This window comes from Pithys albifrons, chromosome 1 (assembly GCF_047495875.1).
Source record: "Pithys albifrons albifrons isolate INPA30051 chromosome 1, PitAlb_v1, whole genome shotgun sequence".
NCBI classification, from domain to species: Eukaryota; Metazoa; Chordata; class Aves; order Passeriformes; family Thamnophilidae; genus Pithys; species Pithys albifrons.
In genome coordinates this window covers 52327447-52350797 of record NC_092458.1, presented here as the reverse complement: position 1 = coordinate 52350797, position 23351 = coordinate 52327447, and the positions used below count along the sequence as shown (strand labels likewise).

At 35.5% G+C, this 23351-nt stretch overlaps 1 protein-coding gene across 2 annotated transcripts in view; it reads right to left on the bottom strand.

The window, feature by feature from the left end:
• The window catches only part of DIAPH3 (diaphanous related formin 3), a 214861-nt gene that overhangs the window by 78499 nt on the left and 113011 nt on the right, over positions 1–23351 (bottom strand). For both annotated transcript variants that reach the window (XM_071570608.1, XM_071570618.1), the window contains 2 exons: positions 11557–11681; positions 1713–1877 (listed from right to left, as the gene is read on the bottom strand). In XM_071570608.1, the coding sequence (XP_071426709.1) occupies positions 1713–1877; positions 11557–11681 (290 nt within the window). The remainder of the gene's footprint in view (positions 1–1712; positions 1878–11556; positions 11682–23351) is intronic.

The window sequence follows — 23351 nt, the reverse complement described above, 5'->3', positions numbered from 1 at the left end:
GCTGTGAAAGCACAGAGGGAGGTTAACAGAGATGTCTGATACCTATGGTGTTCCATTGACACTACCAGGGATTTAGCTTTGGAAGTCAAAGCACTGAAGGTAAAATGCTTCACCCCTTTTTTTGGATCAGGCCAACTAACTTTACTCTAGATTTGGTGCTCATGGAGTGCAAATAATAGCTGCCCCAGCTGCCAAATAACACTGAAGTACAAACTGCAGTCCAAAGTTAGCTATGAAATTCAAGTCTATGGCTCCAGATTTAAACATGCCTTTTTATTTCTTTAATATTTTCATTAATTGAAAACTAAAAAAAAAATTATAAATAGGTAAATACTTTATGCAAATCATCAACTTTGCATAACAACAAGGATGACTGAGCTTCACTTTCCCATACCTACGGCTGATGAGTGGTCTTTTAGTTTTAGACTTTTTAATAAACCTATGATTTTTCAGCACTAAATTTACAAGTCTTTGGAACTAGATTTTCTAGGATAACAACCACTTTCAGATTCTGTCAGTAATCAAGGTCAGGGAACTAAATTTTCTAGGATAACAACCACTTTCAGATTCTGTCAGTAATCAAGGTCAGTACTAAACAATCCTGAAAATCAGACCTCAGGTGTCTCACACTGGGCATCTGAAAAATCTTTTCTGGAAAGTCTCAAAATTGAGCAGCTATTCCATGTTCTATTTAGTGTCATTGAATGATAAGGGGTTCCATGTCTTATCAACACATCTTTTTCATATAGCCTTCAAACTGTGCTCTGCAGGACAGAATTATCAATTTTCCTCAAGGTTTCTTCTATCATGCTCATAAATAATACCTAACTGTTTTGAAGCATTAATTAATCTATCTTTTTAACACTGCTGCGAAGCAGAGGTTAGTATCAGTGCTAATTTTACAGACACAGAGAAGAAATATGGGAAAATTACTGTAAAGCACAACCACTTCCTTAGAGCCTCCAACTAAGCATTTGGAATTCCTGTTCTACAACATTTAATGGAAGGTATGGTTTAAAACATCAGAAGTTAAAGCAATACACCTATTTTGCAACATTTAGTAATTTTGAAATCAGATTATGAGTTTTATATTAGGCATTGATCACGTCAGGAAAACATAATCAATTCTCCTGTTGAAAAATCTGGCATATGTACCTTGCCAAGCAAAATTATTCTGATTGAACATTGTGCTTTCTAGGTTTTTAGTTGTTAAACTCTGAAGTAAAAAGGGCTTGGCAATCTTTATATACTCCAAATGTTTGCTAGTTATGTGTTCCAGCTTAAGTCCTGTCCTCAAAATTGATAGACATATGAATTTCAAACAGTTTCTCTGTATCTAAGAAAGAAGTAACTTTCCTTATCTTCAGACATGTCTGAAATGATTAAAAACCCAACCAACCAAGTAAAACCAAAAAAGACTCAGAAACATGAAAGCAGCTTAAGTAAGTATGTTGTAATGATAAGCATCAGGCTGGAATGAGGAGTAGGTGGTAAAATGACTAAGCAAATCTTTCTGCAGATCAATAGGTATTAGTTGGATCATTCCTCTGGATTTTGTCACAAAATTCATACAATATTCCTGCAGAAGTGTAGTCAGTAAATTAAGCCTACGTAATCATAAGTAGCCAGATGTGACATAAATTAAATATTATTCAAATTCATATACAATTACATAAGATTACAAAAATAAATTCTAATAAATAAACGTGTACCATGAACATGGTCCTGAAGTTGTTTAAGTCCGTAAAAAACTCCTCCACTGAAACTTTCTTCAGATCAATAGCATAATACCTCATCACATTCTGATAGAGTTTTTCCATGTTCTCATGCATCCGTGACAGTTTCTGAAAATCTTCTTTGGCATGAACTAGAAAGCTGTACACATCTGTTAAGGCTGCAAGAATACTCAGTGAATCCAGTCTACACACAGCTTTTACTTAATGTTCATTTGTATGTCATACACAATTTTTATTTCATCAAATGAGCACCAAAAGAATTCTTTCTACGACATATATGCTTCCTAGTATTTACTGTGTATATTAGGCCTATGAATAAGTTCAGGGACTTTCATCAAAATATCTGAATTACTTTAAAGATTATTCCATTACTACATAATTTCATATGAAATGACATTAAATGTATTGAACTAATCCAACTCCAAGCATCTATGTAGTTTATTTAGCATCACTGTCTCCTTAATGAAGCTAAAAGCTTAGGTATGCAAATTACAATTTACATGGGATTTAGGTAGAGATACCAATAATTAACCTGAATGCTTTGTAAAGAAATAGTATAATTCTAACTAAAAATAAAGTAGAAATATTCATAAACAGTATTAAAAGTAAAAACGATGAAATATAAAAAACTTCACCTTAACAGCAATGCATTTATTTCTGTTCCTGGTGGTCGCATCACGTGTTTATGCTTTTTTAAGGCTATTTGCAAAGTCAATACAACATAATTAAATTAGAGGTGAAAACAATAAAACTACTTCTAGAAAAGATAATTTATAAACTGCATCAAAATACTGCATAACATAAATTAAATTTAAAAAAACTATGTTTACTCAGGACTTCTGATAATATAGTTTGACAAAGAAGCTCAAAGTTAAAATATTCTACATTGTAATTTCCTTATGTAGGACAAATTCATGAAGTGTTTACTTTAATGGAATGGTAGCTAAAGAAATATTTATGTTGCCTAATCTTCCAGCTGCAGTGAAGACTAGAAAAGGCAATAAATGGCCATTTTAACTTTACTCTCAGTTGCCCACCTCAACTATTGCAAAAGAGAATCTATTGTATTTGTACACTTTCTACTACAGATTGAAAACACCATGGTCACTTTATCAAGAACAGGATTTTTAGTCAAGTGCATTAAAATCTAGACCAATAGAATAGTGCAGAATCTGGCACTTTATCTTACTGAACCTCATACCACTGGCCTTGGTGCATCAATCCATCCTGTCCAGATCCCTTTGCAGAGCTCTCCTACCCTCTAGCAGATCAACATCGCCACCCAGCTTTGGGTCATTGGCGAACTGACTGAGGGTGCACTTGATCCCCTCATCCAGATAATCAATAGAGACACTGAACAGGACTGGCCCTAACACTGATCCCTGGGGAACACCACTAATGAGCAGTACACAGTAACAATTTACTGCTGGGTGACTGCTTTCACTCTTGAGGATTTTTTCAATGCATTCCTCTTTTAGTTTTGTTTTGAAGCTGAATCCCACTTGAAATTCATTCTTAAATGTCCTTCTGGTTTGTTAAGGTTGCTTCTAAAATATCATTTAAGAAGTTCATGGTTTTCTTGTGATTTAGAATCCAGGCCAGAAAGTCATAATGTTCCGATATGTGCAGGAAAGGAGAAATAATGCACTTTAACAGAATTCTAATTAGTCACTATAATGACTACTAGCTGGGTCTGTAAGGGTACAAGAGCCTCCATTATGACAGTCTTGCAAAAAAAGGGAAGAACTAAAGATTTCAATGACTTAAAAAGATGTATATTCATCACCCCTCAACCACTTAATTTAAGACTCTTTTCCCAAGAAGGCTCTTTTGCCAGTACAAGCTTCTTTCCATAGTTCTACTGACTTCACAAGAAGCTGGTCGTAAGCAGCTTCAGACTGCCTGAGCTGACTGGCTAGCAACAGCTCAAAGAGAACTGATGCTACCAGCCACTTTTCTTCTGCATCCATTTTAATCTCTCGCATTTACTTAGCTCCCAAGATGAGATAGCACAGCACACAGAAAACTACTCTTCAGACTTGTGATTTTTTTAAAATTATTAAGACTCTTAAAAAGCTGGTGGGAAAGGAAAAGTTGATGAAAAGTTAGTCTACAACTGCTGCCCAACTATTAAATAAAAAAGGGTTATGAGAAACAAGACATGATAAAACACAAGTTTGGACCATCAAAAAAATGTCAGCAGTTCACAAAAACACAAGCAAACCAAAACAACAAAGAAAACAGAGTGAAATGAGAAAAAATAATTCCTACATCTGGTTTACTTTTGATCCTGAAAATTTAGGACACCTATTGTTTGTGATTCTTAGATTATTAACAGAATTTACGGAAAGTTATACAGGTATTTTGCAATTATGTGGCTGCTTACTCCCAGAGTGGAAGGATAAAGGGAAATTAGATAAATTTATTTTGTTGCTACTATGTATAAATGCTAAACATCAAACATTCCAATGGCTTCCTTCAGTTTTCTAGGAAGAAGGAAAAAAAATTTAAAATTATCAGTAAAATGTAAACTTCATCTTGTAAATGCCAGAGAATATCCGGAAAAGAAAACTTTGGGAGCGGGGGAGGTGACAGACTAAATTTCGGTGATATTCTTCAACACACAGCTGAAGTTACAGCTACATTAATACAGTCCATATAAGCTGGTCAGTTTATACTATTAAAATTGACTCTCCTTGAATATTTGATGCACACTTCTAAACACAAAATACAGCACTCTGGAAAGATGCTTTACTATCTAGTATTTCAATGCCAGCTACGATGAATCCTGAGATTTCTATTTTCCATCTGCTGCATTAAGGGATACCCCTAAGCTCTGGGAATTCTACTGAGACTGTGCTTCAATTTAGGCATCTTTAATAACTCCTCTCCCTTTTCTCCTTAAATATGGCTTTTGTTAGCCAGCCCTAGCTAAACTGGAGACAACAGGGAATACTACTGAGTACAGCAATCCCAACTGTAATTATTATGAACAGGTTGATATATATGCATTATCAACTACACAATTCATTGGGTTTGGATGAATGAAGACAGAAATGCAGCTAAGCTGCAACACAGGTGGGAAGAAAAGGAAATCAAGAAGTTTGGTATTTGTTAATTTTTTTCTAAGGTGGCTTCACTTTATGGACTGCCTTTGGACCCATGAGACTACAGATTATTCTGCTAATTAATGGAAAAGGAAAGGAATGCAAGGCTGAGACAAGTAATATCCGTGGCAAAATTTCTAACATCTTTATGTTTGGTCTTGCATATTCTGGCAGATCTTTTCACAGTGGATTGTTTATCTGAAGTTTATACTTATTTTAATATATTGTGGTATTTAAAATACTAATATAGTGCAGCATGTCAAGCTAAGTAAAAGCATCTGTTGCACTCGAACAAATAACGAATGCAGTCACCAAACCATTTCAACAAATAATGCTCTACTAAGAGCAAGGGCTGAGAATGCTGTAGGGCTCTGTTAAGGATTTCCCACATTTTGGGAAAATAGTTCCAGTTGTCTGAAAAATACACGTCAGACAGACTTCTTTTTACATCCATATAACAAGTTTCAACTGAAAAATTCTGTATCTGAATATAAGAGTTCAAGAAACACTTCGAAATTTTGAGATTTTTAAATTAGTACCTTTTGACCAGTACTTGTCAAATAGTACCTCTTGATTCATTCCTATTTACCTCTGTGTTATAACACTAAAGCAAATTGGCAGGTATTTTTATCACAAAAAGCTGTTGCATCAAGTGTGTACATCACATGTATATGTATGTATGGCCAAACTTCGCAAACGAAGATTTGGGAAGGGCTGTCCCCACGTGGGTGTGCCCTTCCAGCCTGCGCAGTGGATTTTAGGTGAGGCACAGCGTGCGCAGAACTGGCAAAACCAGTGATAGCTGTAATACACATATGAAGTCCAGACCAGGTACTAAAGATCCATGTAAAAGAATTATATACTTAAATTAAATTTACACAGCTAACATCTTGATCCTCTCTTAAAGAGCTGCAAACAATCTTTTTGATCCTAAAGCGCTCAGGTCCTGTAATCTTCCAAAGTTCTTAGGGATGCAAGGGCATCTTACAGACTTCAGTTTGATTATGTTGCACAGGGGGAACTTCAGACTATGAGGTCGATTAAGTAACCAACAGTTTGAGGGCAGCAAGTAGTCTCTTCGCTGCAGTTGAAATGGGTTTCTTCTACCCCAGTAGTGAAGGTTCTCATTCAGGTTAAGTGCTGTTCCTTCCTTTCCTTTTGGCAATGTCACCAAATCAAATTAAATGGAAATGAAAGAGGAACAGAGAATTGATCAAAAGAAAGGACTTTGTTCCTAGCTGAAAGGCAGCAATGAATTCACTGTCTCTCAAGAATTAGTTCCATAAGTTTCTGTAAAAACCACCATCAACTACCTTCATTGGTAGGTTCAGCTGCTACTTGGAAAAATTGCAGGATGTGATTTGTACTGATAAAGAGTGTGTTGACTAAATCACTTAATTAAACTTTTAATATGCAATTTAAATACTCTCCATAAACCCACTAAATTTTTATATTTAACATACAAGTGTATTTTGTTCACTATGCCTTTTATGGAACATTTCACTTGATGGATTTAATATGCTAGATTAATATCAATTCAGTATTCTTTGACTTTCCTAATTAAAGGAAACAGAAAAATTGAGATAATAACTATTATTTCTTTTCAGCTACCATACATATGACGGCTGACAAATTAACAGAATCTAATATATAGGAGAAATATTCATAATTACAGACTTTGTCAATAAAAGAGTGCACCAACTGTGCATATCTCTGACTTCCTAAAGAAACAAGAATGCTAATCAGTTCATTAGGGGACTTCGGGTTGTGATATTTAGCAACAGGATGTAATAGCCTGCTTGTCCATGAAGCTTAATTGTATTCAGGATGAAAAATTATTTCCTATAAAGCACTATCCTTTCTTTTTCAGATTTCCTGCTGGTTTCTTTTCATGAACTGCATGCTTTTCAAGACATCAGCACCACTTAGCTTTCCTTGTCATAGGAATAAAAGTAAAGACAGGTCCAGGTTTCATCATGCTGTGCAGGATTATCTAACCTTTACATCAAACCTTTCTGCTTTGTAATTTATTTCTGTTTTTCTAAAAGTGAGTTCTTTAATTAGTGTGTTCATAGGCATGACTAGAAACCATATGCAACATTGCTATTTTGAAATTACTGCCTGTCTGCTGCATCAGGTGAGGGCAAACTATTTCTGTTCATAATATTTACTGTTCAAAATACTGTATTTGAAATAGTTTAATACATCAAAATATGTAGTATGGCTGGTGTAAGGACTAAGAGAGCACAGGTGTCTGTCCTGAACAGCGTTAAGGCCACAGAAAGACTTTCCCATGAGATAAGCACAGAAGAGAATGACAGGGTGGTGCTAACTCCGGCCCTGGTGGAGGCAAGATATGGTTAGCTCATCCTGGCTCACCCTTCAAGACAAAAATTCCCACTGTGGCAAACTATGTAAAGAAGCAACCGGTCATATGTGTATCACTTGTCAAACAAAGACTACCCCAATTTATGGGGCAGATGACACCTGTAACCACCAAAGTCCCTTTCCACCCCCTAAAAATGTCTCCGTGGATACCTGGAAATTGGACTGAAAGTTAAAGCAAGGTAACAAGAACTTGAGATAAGATAAAGGTGGGACTATTGTCCAAATGTAATCTCAGACCTAGCATGAGGTTAACAAAGCTGGAGAAGAAGAGTGTGTCACTGATAATGGACTTAAAGAATGAAGAATTTATGGTCCACAAGGACAGCCAGCTCAGCAAATGCACTGAAATCAGCTCTGACTGGGTAAAAGGTAATTATGGCAGAAGGAGATCACAATCCACTGACTCAAGAAATCCACTGACCCAAAAGAAGAGAGAGACTATCATGGGACAAATTAGCATTAGAAGTGAGGGATTAATTTAACCAATAGAGTAAGAGAATCATGTAGCCAATGAGCATTAATTCTTTTGTTTGTTAAAATGTATAAGCAGTAAAAAGTTTCAAATTACCTCGGGACGCACACTACTGAGAAGCCCAGGATGAAGAAGGACCAACGGCACAGCACTAGATCCATGGGTGGTGAGTATCTTCTGCTTAATTTCTCTGTCTCTGTCTCCCCTTCCCCCTCCTCTTATTTCTTTCTATGCCTCTACCTCACATTTACTATTAAATAAAATCTGTGCTATACACTCTGGCATACAGTCTTGTTTGCACATCAATTCAAGCAGAGACATCTCTCACTAATCAGGTCTTAACAGTTGGTTTTACCTGTATTGATTTATTATAAGCAAGACCAAATATTCATCTCGCCTGTTTTCGACAGCAGTCAATACCCGACAAGTAAGCAAAACAAGAAGGAAACTTGGCAAGTATAGCACAATAATTAAACTGATGTAGTATTACATTTCCAGCAGTCTGCATGTTAGTGATTTTTCTAAGCTAAAGCTACTGGTGGAGTATTGTGCTTAACAGCTCCTGATATACATTCCTTAGCCAACTATCAAAGCCTTATATGAAATTCATTCACATTTTCAGGCTATACAACGTCCTAAAGGTAAATTCTACAGTTTAATTGACTGTTGTCCAAGAAAACATTTCCATTAACATATTTTAACCTGCTGGACAGTATTTGACATGAGATGAACCCTGGTTATTTATGATACAATTAATATATTCATAACTTTCCTTCTGTATGGGATACAAAATTACACATATTGATACTGCATTTTCTTAACTTCTTTGATTTTCCACCCTCAGAGTTTTAATCTATTGAAACATGCCTTATGCAGAAATTATTGCCAAGTTCTACTCATTGCCACCATTCTCTGCCACATCAGCAGGTATACAGCATACTTTCTGAGATGGAGTGATGGAAGAACTGACAACATGAGAATATTGCTGATTTTTATAGCATCTTAAAATGTTTTCCGCTTCCTTTTAACTGCAATTGTTCCCAACTGTTCTAATATAGTGTTTTTCCTCCAGATCTATTACTCTCTATCACTGAAGTTCACCTGCTGCTTTGTCAGCATCTGCCAGTATCTCCCTTTGACGTGAGGACTTTTTTAAAAGCTACTAATCCAGAAAAAAAAAATCAATCCACCTTTTACCTAAGAAATTAGTTTACTTGAAATTCTTTGTTAATAAACCTTGTTGAAACATGCATGGAAATTCAGTTATGGTCTACTAACTTCCTACCTTTATCTGCATGATGTAATATACCTGCAAGGGATGGTTTCTCTTTACAAAACACACACTGACGCTCCCACATAATATTTTATCTCCAAGAAAATGTATGTTCATCCTGTTTTTATTTAGTGTTCATCAGTTTTCTTGGTAGAATAGCCAGACTTGCAGATCATCCTTGCAGCTCTTCTAAAAAAACTCAGGGGCTTCTTTTCAGCTTTGACCTGGTCTAGTGTAAGGTGTCCACATCCCCAACAGGGAGGATGGAACCAGATGATCTTCAAGGTTCCTTCCAGCCCAAATTATTATATGATTCTACAATTCCATGATTCCTTTGTGTCTTGGACTGCCTTATATCATGTAAGAATCTGTAATCTATGAAGTTTATATTTTAGTTAATTTTAATTTTTTTCCAAGTGTTTTGTGAGCACTGGTTACTCCTGGTGATTTATTGCTATTTATTTTATATTAAAAAAAATAAATCTACTGATTCTTTCATTTGACATCATCCTTCCGTTCAAAATATTACACTATTTGATCAACTGAAGTTCTCCCTAGAGAAAACTGATGCAAAAAACACATTTAACTTTATGGCTATGGCTTATCTTCTTGGCACACATTGACTATCCACGTCTTCTCTGGCAGGATTACAGCTTTTCAGATGCCTGAAGAAGACCTGGTGTAGATTCTCCTTTCCATTTCCTAAGATGATCACAATCCTTCTTAAGGTATCAGTAAACTGCTCTAGTGGTCTTCATATATGGGGATGGAATTTCAATTCCTAAAAAAGTTATGGTACTTTTTGACAAGGTCCACATACTTACTCTGTCTTAAATACAGTTAATAACTTTATACCACAGTATTACACTGACTTCTGCCAACAAGTTTCAGAAATGTCCATAACACAAAGGGAAGTGAGGCATCCTACAGAATAATTTGTTGATTTTAAATGTTTGGCATTAGCATTTAAGTACATATTTATTCAACTTTTCTCATGCTCTCCTTCTTAAATGAAGCTAACTTTTTGGGGGTATTCAGTCCTTCTTAACTGAATTTTGCTAATTTACTTCTTACCTTCTTTACATATCCAAAAAATCTGTATAAGCTATCTGTTCCTTCAAAACCCCATCAGTCCTTAGCTTAAAAATGCAAAAAGTTAGAGGATATTCTAAGTGCCTATATCACGACTATTTTGGATTAGATGACCATTGCAGATCCCTTCCACCTGAAATAGTCTATTCTATGGTAAAGGATTAGGAAGAGACTGTCCTTTTTCATAGGTGAGATTTTTTTTTTAATAGTGCTTCCCATTCCTAACTTCCTAGAGTACCTGTCATTTTCTTAACGAAGCACAGACTTTTTAAGTCCTAGCAATATTCTGAAAGCTCTCATGGATATATTTTCCTTTAACTTAAAGGCGATGTTGTATCTCTTGCCTTCAGGTCTCATCTCCTAGTTCTCCTATTATGCTATCAGTTTCTCTAGGGAAAAAACTTATGTTTCATACTGTAGAGACACCATGCTGATGGGCTACAACATATCTCTTAAAAACACACTGAGCTGGAAAAAAGAGCTAGCAACAACAACAATAAACAGAACAAGCTCAATAACAAAATACGTGACCTTACAAAAAATTAGTAGTGACACTGAAAGGTTCAGATAACCTGCACCATCCAGAGAAGGCCTGAAGCTAAGTTGCAAACACTGACTTGCTGCAGCTAATCTAATGAAGATGAAACTGCTCCAGTGCAGGAAGAACCAGTATATCCAGTTGGCCTCAGGGTTGCTTGCCACCTTTCATTTATTAGTAAGAGATGAGTCAAGAGGACTGTGCCCTGAGTATTTCCACCTCTGTACAAAATAAAGTAGTCTTCCAGCCTAGGTAATAACTTAACCATGCCTGCAGAGCAAGTCGCAACCTGTCTGCTGGTATTTCTGCTTCCAGATTAGTCTCAGTGCCAAGCATATATGACCAACATTTGCTAGGGAGGTTTAAGTGAAAGTATGTTTTTTTCTGTTTAAATAATTATCTTCATGTCACAAGGCGTTCTTATGAAAGAGACAGGCAGTCAAGTTGCTGGCAGGATTTGGAATAAATAGTGAGAAAAGAAATTTTGGCATTAATCAGACCAGAAGATACTTAATGTGCTATGAATCTCACTTCTGAAATAAGTTTTCTGCTTCTGTGGTTGCACATACAAAAACATTCATAGTGATAATCCACCCACCACAAAACAAATAGACACAAAGGTGACAGACATTTTTCTATGATATTCTGACATAAAAAAAAATCATTTAACACTAGACTCCTTAACATTCCTATTATAACTACTTTTCACTAAGTTATGAAACTTACATACAGTGTAAAATCTGATGGTAAGCATTTTTCTCCTCATTTATTCCACTGCAGAGGCATCCTTTAATTAGATTGTTCATGTCTTTAGTTTTTGAGAGGAAAAAAAGTTATACATACATGCTACAAACTAGACAGAAGTTATGCAAAGAAATTTAAAGTGATGCATTGAAATTACTTTGCGATTATTATCTTGTGTTGGTTTTTAAGAGTACTCCAAAGGATATTGACATTTTTGCTACAAACTTATCGTGTTTATCCTCAGGAACTGGAAAAGTCTGAAGATCCTTCTCAAGCTGTTGGAGTTGCTTCTCCATATGCTTAAGGCTCTTCTCCAGGTTTTCTGCTGAGACTAAAATACAGAACATTCATTCTGTTAACACACTAAACAAAAATGATTGTTTGCAAAATACAGGAGTTAAAATCTTACCCAAATCAGCATACTACATTTTTAATTTTGAAATAAAAGCACACTAAAGAAATTACAAAACAAGATGAGGGGGTCAATCTACAATGTTCAGCTCCCCTCACTTATTCAGTTGCCTTATTGTGATTAGATATATGCTGTTCAAATGCTGCATTTTGATTTATTTTTATGCCTAAGGTTTTGCATTGCAATTAACAGTCTGTTTTAAATAACATGAGATATACATATGCCAGTCTGCCTCTTCTGATTAACCAAAGGAAAAGTTTTAAAGCTATTCTAAGAACCACAAAGCTTTTTCCAATCACATTGTGTTAGAACAGAAAATAAGAACATTTGTATGGAAAATCATAATGGGAAAGCAAGATTTTCAAAACACAGATAAAATGGGGCTATTAAACATCTATGCATGAAAACCAAAACTCAATTCCCTAGTTTGAAAACATCATGCATGGTTAAAAAAACAACAGAATTGGTCCAAGCGAAAGTGCTTGCCAAGCACTTGAGAGGGTGCAACAGAGCAAAATCAAGGAAAAAGAAAGAGGTAGAGTTGAAACATGAGGAATTTATAGAAGGAAGTAGAAAAAGTGCATTTTTTTTTCAGGAAAAGAGAAATACAACCTTCAGTCATTTGAAGCAATGAATGTGAAATTGAACACTAGATCTGTAAACAGATGATTAAAATATCAAGACCACAACAGTAAACTGAGAATAACTCACTGTCATGTATTCTATCTTAGATCTATATTATTGCAATCAAATAAAACTTTATAAAGTAAACTTAACATTTAAATATGTTCCACAGGAAAAATATACATAGCATGAATTCTCGGCTAATTACCTTTTTTTAAAATTTTTTTTATTTTGTTCATAGTATACTGTATCTGTAAAGATATAGTTATCTTCAACTTCATTTAAAAAAGTCCCCGAAGAAAGTCTGTGTCCCTACAATCTGTAGTGGATCTGTGATTACATCTATTGAGTAGAATTATGTGATGGAAGATATAAAATACACAAAATGAACATCTCCTTCTCTTATAAAAGCCTGACAGAGTTCCCAAATGACTAGAGCAAAATGTTGCATAGCAACTACAATCCCATTCGTAGCAGAAAGGTTAACACAACTATAAAATGATCCATGGCAAACTGTTACATTGCTAATGTAACCTAAAAGAAGGGGGAAAAAAGCCCAAACAATTTGGAGACAACTTTTCAAAAGAGGCAGAATAAAAATATATGTTCATGTTGTAACTCCACATTTGTTTTATAATCAGCAGTTTTAAGCACTGTTTCCCAATTGTATATTAGAATTGGAGATATGCACTCAGGAATTGGTCAGCCCAAATCATCACCAGGTGTGTCAGTTGGTTGCAGTACTTAAGAAAATGCCTTACTTGGGAAGCAGAGCTAAAATTGGAAACTGACAGTATTGACTAAGATGTTTCAGTCTTCACTGGTTTCAGAAACAAACCTGATTTTACTGGAAAGTCATACTTTTGCTTTCATATGAAGTCCTGAAGGTTAGGCACTTACAATTTTAAGATGCTCATTTACTTAGAAAGCTGCTAAGAAACACAAAACACAACTTGTGCCAAATATAATTATGGATCAGACTTTTAACAATACTGTTTGTCTTGCATAAGCAGATCACAGCATAAATTAGTGTGACATACAAAATATCAAAATGATGAAACTCGGCCAGCACACAGGTTTAAAAACAATATAAAAACTGAACCCACCAAAAAATCCTCTACATCAACTGCAGGTAACAGCTGAGTAACAGCTACAATCTCTTATCCAGCTAAAAATACCCAACAAAACAACTCTGTGCCTAGAGCTGATTAACAGGTTCTATACAAGAAATTTATGAATTCTTGCTTACAGCAAAGCCAATTTTTTATTTTAGTATTCCAGTTCTTTTGACATTGAACAGTGACATATTTGATCAAGAATCTTTAAATCTTTATCTTGTTCTGAAGAGGTTTTTCTTCCTCTGTCATGACCTTATGTTGTTCTTAAATTTAAGAATGCAGCACTCCTTTGATTTCAACAGTGCACAACTATTAGATATATTTTCCTTTAAGACTATATTTCTGATGACAGCCTCAAGTAGAGGCTAGTTCACAATATGCTGCTATTAAGTTTGGTACTATTGTCTTTGCCGCTTTCAATTTAGTGAAAACAGATGAAAAAACTCAAACCTGTAAATATAACCAGCTCCTCCATAAAAAGATCACATGAAATACTTGCTAACCTTCCTTTTTGTCACTCTGAAAGACGCGATATAAAATTTGAAGGGATATAGAAGAAAAGGAGTTTATTTTTTCTTCTGCCAAATTTTGACCGCTGATCCTGGGGGGGTTTCAGAAATAAACCTAAGCCAAAGTGAAGTACACAACTCACATGCAAGTTTAGAAACAGTCAAACCCTGGGAGTTTGAATGTTAGTGAGCCCACAAAAACAAGTTATTCATTGAGTAAAATGCATGTGTGCCTAAACAATACCTTACTTATATCCTCTAAACTCTCATCCCTTTTTCAAAATGGATCCTCATATTTTTATAGGCAATAATTAGATTTCCTTACTGTCTGCTTTTTATGGTTATTATAACTTTGTTGTTAAAGCTCCATCTCTTGAATCAGGTTTTCTAATACCATAATTATTGCAGAAGCCTCTTCACCTACTTGTGCATAATATTTGTGCGTAATATTTCAGGTGATGACTCACTATTACATTTCAGTGCTATTTTTACAGTTCTCCTGAGAAGACCTTATCGGATTAACTTACAGTAAAATATCCTTTTTTTTCTTGACCAAAGATCTTATTACAGTATAAAGATGTATGAACTTATATTTCATGTTATGAAATTTCTTTTGTTGTGCTTCTTCTGGATTATTCAGTGATGACATATAACACTCCTATCTGGCAAATTATCTACAGCTATGTCAGATACACTCATTGGTGAAATACCAGAATTTTATACTTTTTGATCATATTCCTTTAAACAGTATTTTGTTTTGTAATAATGCCAAGGTCATGGACTCAATCCCCTGTGTGGGCCATTGACTTAAGAATTGGACTCGATGATCCTTGTGGGTCCCTTCCAACTCAGAATAGTCTGTGATTCTGTTTCTTCCACTTTTTATTCTAATGCATATTCTACCATTGTGCATAATATCAAGTGTTTTACTAAAGTAAACATAGATTTCATGGGACTGGGGGGAAAAAAAGAAACTAATAGTCAAAGCTAGCAATAAATTTATTTCATTTTATGCTACTCTCATTAACCTTCACATTTGATTATTCTTTCCTCTATAAACATTCATATCAATAAAGTCAGATAAAGAGGTGTTGAATTGGCCAAATTATTCTCTTCTCCTCAGTTTCTTAAATATTCTGTAGTCACACAATGTTATTACAGCCACAGCAAAACATGATAAAAAATGTACTTACTAAACTTTTAGTTTTATCTCAGTTATCCCAGAATGCAAAAAATGAAACTCGTATTTACAATATGACAATACAGTACTCTGATTCTTTTTCTTTCAACAGATTTCTGAGAATTTTTGCTCCCCCTTCCCCATCCCCAAATCAATATTCTTGCTTAAAACAGTATTTCATCTGGTTTTGAGACTATACCTGTTTTATCTTAAATACTAGAAATAATACTCCAAAGTGAAGCAATTCTTCTTGTGTGCTCTCTCATTTCTGTTGCTGTAAACCTTCTGCTACTTTTTGCATCAGATTTTTCAGAAATCCTACCTGCTGCCCACTCTGTATGACAATTTGCTTGGATGTCGCAATCTCCTTATCATGAGACTCTTCCTGTTTCCTACAGGTATTTTGCTTCCCTTGTGCTATTCTGGCCCCTTTATTCTGAATGACTGACAGTGACAAGCTGGCCTCTAGCCCCATACAGAAAACTATACAATATTATTTAAAAAAACATTCCAGAAATATACTATTGCTTTGGCCATGCAAAGTTCATAGTGGATTGATGGAGTTTACTATCTCTAAAATTGTCAGTGTACTATTGATGTAGCATTTAAAAGTAAAGTTAAATGACAAAATGTAGCCAGAAAGTGCCCAATAACCAACCAAAAACCCACCTGTATTTTCAGGTGGATTTAGAGCACTAGCAAAGAAATATTCCAGAGGCAAAGTGTTGAAGGCTTCCGTAAACACCAACAAATGTCTGAAATATCCATTAACAGTAGCATAAGATCTACTTGGATATACTCAGTGTCACACAGTGTTGAAAATACAGTATTTATGCTTTATTTCTCCCAACATGATGATTGTTTCTTGTCTTTATATCCATTTTCTCACATTCTTGTCCTTTTTTTTTCCATTTCTTCTTCATATGTGTGACTAACATGTGCATACAATACAGTTTTTCAGATCCTTTTTTCCCCAAAGCTCTAACAATGCCATTGGTTCTTGAACCCTCAGACTTTCCCTTCTGTATCCAAGGCAGACTTCAGTTGCACACACAAAAGAAAGTGGGTCTCTGAGCAGATTTTAATTAATTGTCTCCTATTATGATTTCAAATATGAGTGCACTAATGCAGTATAATTGGCAAACAATATGGAAGCAGTTCACTAGTAATAATACTACTATCATCAGTAGGAACAGGCCACTGATGTTACACCAACTCTGCCCGATACTACCTACACAAGAGCCCTGGCCTGCTGGACTTGTTTTAAGCTTCAAAAACCTCCTGGTGAAATGCAGTCTGAGACCACATCTCTTCTTATACTATACAGTTTAAGCTCAGAACTTGAAAATATGGGAAATGGCTGAAAACAGAAACACCTGAATGACAAACAATTCACTGATGGTCAGTTATTCATCACCAGATTGCTACCGAAAGAAAGAAGCAGCTGCTAAGGGCAAGGGAAAAAAAAGGCCAAACAACAGGATTCAGCCGCTGTCCCAGCATAGGGATCAATATTCCTCAGTGTTGTACAGTACACAGTGATATGGTAAAGTGGTGGACTAAGAACTGCCAAGAGATTAAACCACTTTATAAAAGAAGAAACCAAATTCAGAGGATGGAACAAAAAGAAGACCCTTGCATCAGTTCAGCTTCCCTCACTGAAGAGCTCTTGAGCATCATCATCTGGATTCTTGGGTACCCACAAAGTACTGTGCTGTGTGTTGTACATTCACAGCTAATTTAGGATATGATTGTTAATAACTAGCTGCTTTGAATATGCAGTGAGAGTGATTAATAATGATTCAGAATTAACAAGTAGCATGAAATGGTAATGAATATCATTCTAGTGAAGTTTAAAATAAAAGTTTAAAAGTGACGAAATTATCAGTCTTCTACCCAATCTAAGATCAGGTAAGAACTAACTCCCTGAGGTATACAGGTAGCAAGACACACAAAACTGCATACACACATATATACACTTGCAGCACTTCCGTATTCATTAAAATAAAAAAATTTCTCATCTTTAAGGTTCTAAATATTTGGACAATGAATTCAGCTTTTTTTTTCTCTCATCCTCCTTTCCATCATTTTAAGGTTCCTCTATGCCACTGATTTCTGCATAACCTATTTGATTTTTTATTCTCATCTATTAGCAGATGTCCAAATTTTTTGCCTAGAGAGTGTATAATTTTGTCTTAATCTCACTATCACTTAAAACATCATACATTGATGAAATCTTTCAGACCCATCCTGACATTTATACCCAGTTGAATAAGCATGAAATTAGTAGTACTGAATAGCTTTATCTGCATCCTGATCTGTTTATAGATCAATCTGTCTACAACATGTTTAAATAGGAGTCAAGGACTGCATCATGGACTGGCCTTGACCCACCACTTAACTGGTGGATCACTGCAAGATGACAGAGAAAGAAAGCTACTAGCATGGACTACTGACATACTTCAATATTATATTAGAAGCTAAAGCACCATTTTGGTAAAAATGTATAAATCTTCAAACTCTTGCTTATATTTGATTTGCGAATTCATTCCTGTAAAAGATGCATATATTTCTATGCCCTAAAGAAATAGAATATTTCACTTACATCTGAGTAGTTCATTGCATAATCAGATCTTAAAACTCCTTGCCACGTAACACTACCATGCACAATTTATAGCCACAAACAAGAAAAGAGATACAAAATAGTATCGCATGTGTTCCATTGGCTCTTAAAGCCAGAATTTTTATATCATGTAACACCCTCAGACAAAAAACCAAAACTAACTAACAAACAAACAAAAAAACCCCTTTAAATCCCAAAACAGACAAGGTGCAAGATGATGTGTTTACCTACTTATTTTCAAAAAGTTTGATTTATTATAAAAGGATTCAGATTAGAATATGTAAGAATATGGCAAATCTGTAGCATGCTGGTATTGGACTTGTGTCCCAATAGAGCAAGAGTTGTTGATCCATTAGAGGTATAGACAGTGGTGCAAAAGGCACGAATAAATACAGAATTGTAGAAATATTTAAAGGTCCACTTAAACCACATCACTGTGAATCCTCCTCTGCAAATATTCAGTACTCCAGGTATGTTATCTTAAATGTGGGAATGAAACATTTTTATGTCTTAGGTGGTACATCTAGTAAATAGATATTTACTTTTAGCCTAAGATTTTCAATATTAAAAAAAATATTATTTTCAAATAATTTTAAAAACATGTAGCACCAAAATAACAAGCTTCCTCAGTCCTGTGAAAGAATGTCTTTCACACAATTTAGAACTTGAAATAGAGTTCTAACCTCTGAGTTACCTTAATGGACAAATATTTACTTTGCATCTTCCTCTATTGCTTAGGGCTCAATAATAAGACAAAATTAGTTGCTAAAAACATTACGTACTTTCTCAGTCTTGACAACAAACAGTGAGAAAAAAAGATGAGTTTGAAAATATTTTTCTTCCTTTCAAACAATGATATCTCAACCCCCTGTTCCATATGGAGTTCTTTCTCACTACTTTGTTGAACTTCAGTATTTATTTTAAGGTTTTACAGTTATTGTCGTGTTTGAAAGCCTAATCAATCCAAAACTTCAATTCTTCTTAGTGTTTATCTCTTAAGCCATAAAATTTTGTATTTTGTATTTTAAGTGCCATTTATATAATCACCATTATGAACAATCTAACTCTGTCTTTAGAAAGATGGTTCCTTTTATTTCACCAAGGAAAATACTATACAATAGCTATGTAAAGAATACATTGGCTTCTTTTCCTATAAACTAAGGCATAAGATACATTTGATGTTGTTCTTGGTGGTGTCTTGATATACAAGCAAGTGAATTACTGACCAAGAAACTAGAAGTTCTCAAAGGTGCAAGCAATAGAGTTTGTTTTCATTCAGAGGATCTCTAAAAATGAACTTCTGCTTGGTAGCAAATCTCCTGGTTATAATTCATAGCCATCATTATCGAAAACTATCATTTGAGGCAGAGAAATGTCCCATATGTAACATTAAAAAAATGGGAAATGGCATTGAATTTTAAAAAAGGAATTCTCAAATTAAAAAAAAAAAAGAAAAAAGATAAAATTGTTACCCTGCTAGTTACAAACATTTTTTGAGGGAGATTTCTGAATGGGCTACCATTCCATAGAATCGCAGAATGTTTTGTGTTGGAAGGGACCTTTAAGATCACCTAGTTTCAACCCCCTTGCCGTGGACTGGGACACTTTCCATTAGACCAGGTTTCTTAGAGTTCCATCCAGTCTGGTCTGGAACACCTCTAGGAACAGGGAACTTCTCTGGGCAACCCATCTCGGTGAGTCACAAGCCTCACTGCAAAGAATTTCTTCCTAATATCTCATCTAAATCTGTCCTTTTTCAGCTTAAGGCCATTTCCCCTTGTCCTATCACTACATGCCCTTGTCAAAATTCCCTCTCTAGCTCTCTTGTAGGCCTCTTTGGGTACTTAAAGGAAGGCTGTTATAACGTTTCCCTGCAACCTTCCCTTCCCCAGGCTGAACAGCCCCAACTCTCAGCCTATCTTTACAGGAGAGGTGCTCTAGCCCTCTGATCACCTTCATCGCCCACCTCTGGACCTGCTCCAGTAGGTCATCTTTCTTGTGCTGGGGACGTCAGACCTGGATGCAGCACTCCAGGTGGGGTCTCACAAGAGCAGAGTAGAAGGGTCAGAATCACCTGCCATGACCTGCTGGCCCCACTTCTTTTGATGCAGCCCAGCCTACATCGTGATTGAGATTGCCCTGATCCAGGTGCAGGACCTTGTACTTGGCCTTGCTGACCTTCATGAAGTTCACACAGGCCCACATCTCAAGCCTGTTCAGGTCTCTGTATGCCATCCCCTCGCCCCAGTGTGTTGACTGCACCACACAGCTTGGTTTTGTTGCCAAACTTGCTGAGGGTGCACTCGATCCCACTGTCCATGTCACCAGCAAAGACGTTAAAAAGCACAAGCCCTGGTACCGGTTCCCTGAGGAACACCATTTGCAACTGGTCTGTACTTGGACATTGAGACATTGACTGCAAATCTCTTAATGTTACCAGTGAGTCAACTTTTTATCCACAAACTGGTCTACCTATCAAATCCCTATCTCTCCAGTTTAGATACAAGGATGTTGTGCACGACAGTTGTCAAATACTTTTCACAAGTCCAGGTAGATGACGTCTGTAGTCCTTCCCTTATTCACCACTGCTGTAACCTCATCATAGAAGGACAACAAATATGCCCTTAGTGAAGTCATTTTGGTTATCGTTTTCCATGTGCCTTAGCATAGTTTCCAGAAGGATCTGCTCCATTATTTTACCAGGCACTGAGGTAAGAGTGACAGCCTGTAGTTCCCTGCGTATTCCTTATTTCCCATTCTAAAAATGAAGGTTATGTTTCCCCTTTTCCAGTGGGAACTTCACTGGACTGCCACGACTTCTCAAATATGATGGATAGTGGCTTCACCACTTCCTCAGCCAGTTCCCTCAGAAACTATGGATGTATCTCATCAGGCCCATGGACCTGTGCACCTTCAAAGCTCATTAAATAATCCTGAACCTGTCTACTGCAGTGGGTGGTTCTTCATTCTCCCAGTCCCTGCTTTCACCTTCTGCAATTAGTCTATTTCATACTATACATCTATAGGAACTACTATACTATACAGCTATGAGAACATAAAAATCTGTGTAACCTGCAAGACAGTGGAACTATCTGTTGATTGAGTGTAACAGAGTATGTAGTAACTCTTGAAGTTTGCACTGCTTTCTGAAAGCATAGAAAAAACAACCCAAACAAACAGAACAATCTTAATGTCCTGAAAACACAGCCTGTGAATTTATGACTCTTACCAAAACAAAACCCCAAGTAATGCACAGCAGAAGTATGTTATTTAATAGTACTGAGAAATTTACCATTGACTTAGAAATTCTCTAATAGGAAAAACCCCTTTACTTATGACATATAGAATGTTTATAGCATACATGTTAGTATTTTTATCTCACGATGTCCTAATGTTTTTCAATATTGTAGGTGGAGGCATCCTGATTTTTCAACAATATAGATTAAACTTCACATTTACAAGTTGGTTCCTAGCTCTTTTAATTTTGAAGTGAAATTATCTGTGAAAAAATCTGAAGAGCTTCAAAAATGAGAAAATGGGTATGTTTCTTGTAAAGCTGCAATGAGTTAATGTCTTTTAGAGGAAGAAAAAACTGCAGTTTTACAGTGTTATTACAATATGAAATACTCTGTAAGGTGTGAGTAAATTAGAGTCAATCAAGTAAAACATCAGTCTGGATCAATGCAATATAAATCTTTAGAATACCATAAAATAAGAAATTAGTAAATTCTATTAAATTGCCAAAATATTTCTTGTCTGGAATACTAATAGAAAAGCAGGGAAGACATTGTGTTTAAAAGAAGAGACAGCTTTAATTATATAAATCTTCAGGAACTGTCATATCAGTAAGCTCATTAGTCACAATGAAGGTTCCTCCTGCTGATCTAAGAGTACTTAAAAAACAGGATTTGTCATACTTCAAAGTAAAAAGTTATCTTTAACTCATGTCCTGTAACAGTGAATGAAATCTACTTCAAGTGTTACAAAAGTAGAAACCAAACCTTCAGCATATAATGGGAAAATCCCAAAATATCCTGAAGTAAACTACAACTGCAAAGGTAACATGTCCCTCTCTGCTTGCCTGTCAAAGTTATATTTTAAAAAATGTTTTTTTCCAAATGCAATAATTAATTTACATACTGTGAATATTTGATAATTCATAAAATACTCAAAAATAAATGTTAGCTTCACAATTAACAGATCTTATCACTGCTCTTGAAGTCTTGCAAGCTATTTTAATAGTTCACCTCACAATCACTGGGCAATATTCAATGAAAATAAATGAGTAAGAATGATTCCTCTAAAAAGGATAAAAAGAAAATTAATTGCTGAACATTGCAATGTTCTAATGGTCACCATTTTGAATAAGAAATAACTTGAGAGAGGTTTCAAGAATGAGCAAGTACAAAATCAAAAAGATACAAGGCATGCTACAAATGGGCTGGCTGATACAAGGACAGACATGTCAAGGAAGAATTCTTTTTAAAAAGTGTCATTTTAGTAACTTGTTTTAAGATACCTGTAGAAGACTCAACAATTACTTAAAGGTGATGAAGCCAAAAGCAAAAAAAGCATTGTATAGTTCCATTTTTATGCAGCATATTCAGCTTTGAGTTTCATGTTAACATTGTCCAGATGACATTTATACATCTTTCTACCTCATTAATTTTGATTTATAATTTAAAAGACACTTGCAAATAATATTCTTATGCCACATATAAAATGTGAAATTATTGTGTTTGAAGACATGAATATGCAGACAGGGAATAGAATCAGCTCAATAAAAACCAGCTTACACCAAAAGCATGGGAGAACAGATTCTTATGAAACTTTGTTGATTTATTCTTGGGGATTACTTTTAAAAATTACTTCAGAGAACAAAGTTCAGCAAAACCATGAAGGGAAAGACATTTCACCACCAGTACAAGGCCCTAAACTTTGCCAGGACAACAGGCAGAGAAAAGGATTTAGAAATGAGTACTGGAACAAAACACAACCTATAGGACTTATGGGAAAAGTGAACATTACATTAATATGATGCAAAACTAGAAAAAGAGGGATTGTACCTCCTCACCCCACAACTCTCAGGAACAAAGCAGCATATATGTCAACACAACCTTTCCATTGGATGAGAGGAAAATCCAAGGCTGCCTTCCTCCTTTCTGTACCATTAGCAGCCTGTAACCCTTAGATGCAACATTTGGATTCAGTGGTTTTCCAGATTTACTGGAAGTTTGAACTGCTTCCAATAAATGCATCCCGGGATAGATTGTTGCTGCTAATCCCTAAGTACAGTATCTTGGAATGGAAGAAATGCTCTAAGGCCTCAATACAAAATTCTGTTCTACTATAACCAGTACTTTTTTTCTGGAATACGCATATTTGACTAGATAACAGATTTCTTATGACTTTTCCTCTATCACTCTCCCTAGCAGCCATAATGATGGCTTGAAATATATGCTGTAATAGCTGGTGTAATTTCCCAGCTCGCTGTAGAGGCCTCAATTCATATCATTCTTGGTCAACTTGTTAGAC